Source organism: Xiphophorus hellerii, chromosome 7 (genome assembly GCF_003331165.1).
Source record: "Xiphophorus hellerii strain 12219 chromosome 7, Xiphophorus_hellerii-4.1, whole genome shotgun sequence".
Taxonomy (NCBI): Eukaryota; Metazoa; Chordata; class Actinopteri; order Cyprinodontiformes; family Poeciliidae; genus Xiphophorus; species Xiphophorus hellerii.
Window position 1 is genome coordinate 8,775,650 of NC_045678.1, and position 3,896 is coordinate 8,779,545.

Consider the following 3,896-nt stretch of genomic DNA (forward strand, 5'->3'; position numbering starts at 1 on the left):
GCGAGTTTGTAATAATAATAATAATAATAATAATAAATATTTTAACAGTAGTGGGCCATGTGTTGCTAAGAGTGTGTCAGATTTCACTTAATACTGAGGCTCTGTGTTGGTAATTACTTCAGGCTAAAGCACCCCGTCGTCACCTTCCCATGTCTCCCCCACCCTCCCTCCTGCCTGCCCGGCTCTGATTGGTCGCGGGGAGGCCGCCGGGACAGAAACGGCGTTGTCCCGGCGACCCGGCCTCTGCTCGCCCCAGCCCCGCTATAAAAGCCCGCCGCCGCTCGCATGCGCGCCTGATGGGCTGTCAGACGCGATTTGGAGTAACAGGTGGATCTGACTGCGGATTCTCACCGTCATTGCGCTTGGATAAACCTGGTAGGTGTTTTTATTTAATTGTATGCGTAATCATGCTGAGAATTATTATTATTATTATTATTATTATTATTATTATTATTATTATTATTATTATTATTATTATTATTATGATGTAGCGGGAGCAGTGTTGATTAATCCGGTTGGAATGGCATTTAAAGAGATAAACAGAGGCCTGCACAACACGAATTGTTGCTCAGTGATTTAAATATTTAAGGATTTCTTTTTTAATTTAGGCTATTTATATTTTCATTTCAATTATTATTATTATTATTATTATTATTATTATTATTATTATTATTATTATTATTATTATTATTATTATTATTATTATATAGAAATAGAATGTGCAACAACATTCTCTGTTTTGGAGTCCAGTTACTGAAAAGTTTCTCTCTTCGCAGAGCATCGCGCAGGACCTGGATCATGGACTCAGACACAAGCCGAGTGTCCAGCAGACCGTCCTCCCCGGAGGTGGACGACATCTTCATGTCCGCCCTGAAGAAGTCCGTGCACGGCTTCTCGGGCGCCGTGTCCTCCACGCAGAGCGACTCCCCGTCGGAGATCCCCGGTCTGCGCGGCCTCTCCGCCGCCGACGAGGAGGCGCTGGCGCTGCGCATGGCGTCCAAGAAGGACCGCAAGCTGCTGTCGGAGAACGAGCTCCAGGCCATCCGCTTGAAGATCAACAGCCGTGAAAGGAAACGAATGCACGACCTGAACGTGGCCATGGACGGGCTGCGGGAGGTTATGCCCTACGCGCACGGACCGTCGGTGCGCAAGCTCTCCAAAATCGCCACCCTGCTCTTGGCGAGAAACTACATCCTGATGCTGAGCAACTCTCTGGAAGAGATGAAGCGGCTGGTCAGTGAGATCTACGGCAGCAGCGGGCACCACGGCGGCTTCCACCCGTCGACTTGTGGGACTATGACTCACGCGGGGCCCGTGCCGGGACACCCGGCGGCTTCCCACGCTTCGCACCCGGCGGTGCACCACCCGCTCCTCCCCCCGCCTGCCGTCTCCACCGCCTCCCTCTCCGCTCCCGGGATTTCCGCCGTCACGTCGGTCAGACCCCATCACGGACTGCTGAAAGCGCCCACCGCAGGCGCGGGGCCCCTGGGCAGCAGCTTCCAGCACTGGGGCGTCGGCACCGGGATGCCCTGTCCGTGCAGCATGTGCCAAGTCCCGCCTCCGCATGTGTCCAGCATGAGCTCCGTGACCATGCCGAGGCTGGCGAGCGACTCCAAGTGACTCTGAACTCAGCTGAACTTTTTCCAAATGGGGTTGTACAGACTTTGCTCCCTACACACATTTTTATTTATCTCTGTTGCGGGATCCTCCGCGTTACTGAGACCTCCTGGGGATTTGCAGATTTTGCAACTAACTTAGTGTTTTATTGTAATTAATCTCAAATGTGACGGATAGTTACGCACAGAGCTCCTACAGCACAACAAAACCTCTAGGGCCCAGTTTTCTTAGATATTCTTCCGCCCAGAAAAAAAAAAAAAGAAAATCCCAAGTTAATAGCAACAAGTCGCAGTTTGTAAGTGTGAATATGTAGATGGATTATTGTCTTTAAATAGCCGCAGATGTTATATATTAGAGTCTTGTTACTGTGGGGGAAGATTCCCTTGTCTGTTCCTTACATGTTGCACCTGCTTCATTCATTTTATCCGTCTTTATTCAACGCTTTTCTCTCCCGACTTAATCAATGACCACTTGTTTATTTTTTTAAATGTAAAAGAAAAGAAGAAAAAAAAGAATAAATGGAAATATTTATTTACTTATTTGGGTGGAAATTTCAAATGACTCTTGTTCCGTTGGGGTTTTGAAAAGTAAAGACAATTAATAAATAAATAAATCAAATTTTAAAGTCTTGGTGATTTTTGTTCTTTTTTTTCCATTTGTTACTATTATATTTTTAGTGGTTTCTTTTGCTTTTCCTATTATTTCTATGTAAATAATAAGATTTGCAAAAAAAAAAAATTAATATGGTTCATTTTTACATGCCAAAACATATGGTGTCAAAAAACTAATCTTATCAAGTTGATAAGGTCATTTAGAGTCAAATTGACTATTATCTTAAAATATGAATAAAAATGCTAAAAAAACTGACTTAGGAAAACTAACAAAAACATTTGTAGTTAACTTTATTATTATTTATAATAAATAAAAGCACCTGCATTTAAAAAGTGAAGAACTGTTTTAAAGTTTGAATTAGAATATGACAAAAAAAATATATATATTCCTGTATTAAGTGAATACATTGTAATATATTGTTTTATCTATTACTATGTAATTGCCATTGGTAAATAAACTCTCTGGGTCCATATGAGCCAAAGCTGGGTATTTATTACCCCCAGATCCTGATCAAGTAAACCTGTTCAGAACTTCTGATGTGGACATTTCAATACTAAGAACAAAGTAACTTTCATGTTACAAAAGCCTCACATCAACTAGCAAAACCCTCAAAAGGAAACCAGTTGTTTTGTTTTGAGAATGAGAAAGCAGCACCCAGAGTCGTCCTCCTAGCAAATTACAAAGCCACCGAATGCTTCTGTTTTCACAGACAGGCCAGGAATAAGCAAAGGCCGTTTAGACTTTAGGAAAATCAAGCAGCTGCAGAGCAGATTGTGCATGCTGTAGCAATATTTTCCAAAAGCTTTTGAAGCTGGAACGATACGAACTAGGCCCCTGAATATTCATGCATGGATTTGTTTATGCGTCTCATTATTGGAATTGAATTATTCAAAGTCCTTCACTGTTTTTGTAGGACGTTTGAGAGAGGGGAGAGAGGTCGTTTTGGTGCGCTGCAATGAGCGCCGTCGAGGAGTAAAGTCTGCGAAACAAAAAGAAACGACTTCTATTTTTCATGTGTCTGATTTCCACAACTCTGCTCTTAAAAATGAGAGCCAATGACAGCAGCCCTAAGCTAAACAGAAGGCAGTCAGTGTGTGTTAGACCCAATCTGCAGCTTGTTTACTCATCTAGCTCATCTAACTTTTGAGTTTTATATCATTAAAAAAAGAAACTCCAGATGACATTCATGATGGCTTTGCTTTGTGCAAAAGTCTGTGAGCCAGCAGGCATTGTAACCTCAAGGCAGTCAGACGATTATTTTAGTATCTATCATGTATCTCCTGCAGCATTAGCCTAGATTTGAACGTTTTAACTCTTCTTGCGCCGAAGCACTCAGAGAAGCACTATCCATCGTCTGAAAATTGGAAAGCTGATTTCACAGCCTCAAACCTGCCAAAAGACACGTGAAGTTTTAACTTTTCACTTTTGATAAGTGAAACATTTTTGTATTTTTTTATTATTATTTACAAAATGTAACGTAAAAATATATTTGCTGGTCAAGGTCGTTAATAAATCAGATAGAGACATTTGGTTTAGACAAACTCTTACTCTGTTTAAAAAAAAAAAAATAAAATCTTTAACAGGATTAAGAAAATGCCCACAACAAATCTGACGTCAGCTGCTGGGTGAGTTATCATTATTTAAACCTTAAATCAAAATCCAGAGTT

The 3,896-nt window shown here is 41.8% G+C and overlaps 1 protein-coding gene across 1 annotated transcript; it reads left to right on the forward strand.

Annotated features, from left to right (window-relative positions):
• Positions 1 to 272: 272 nt before the first annotated feature.
• On the forward strand, positions 273 to 2,129 carry olig2 (oligodendrocyte lineage transcription factor 2). Its single transcript, XM_032566655.1, has 2 exons — positions 273 to 375; positions 777 to 2,129. Exon 2 carries the CDS (start codon positions 799 to 801, stop codon positions 1,618 to 1,620), a length of 822 nt encoding a protein of 273 aa, XP_032422546.1. The 5' UTR covers positions 273 to 375; positions 777 to 798; the 3' UTR covers positions 1,621 to 2,129.
• Positions 2,130 to 3,896: the final 1,767 nt, after the last annotated feature.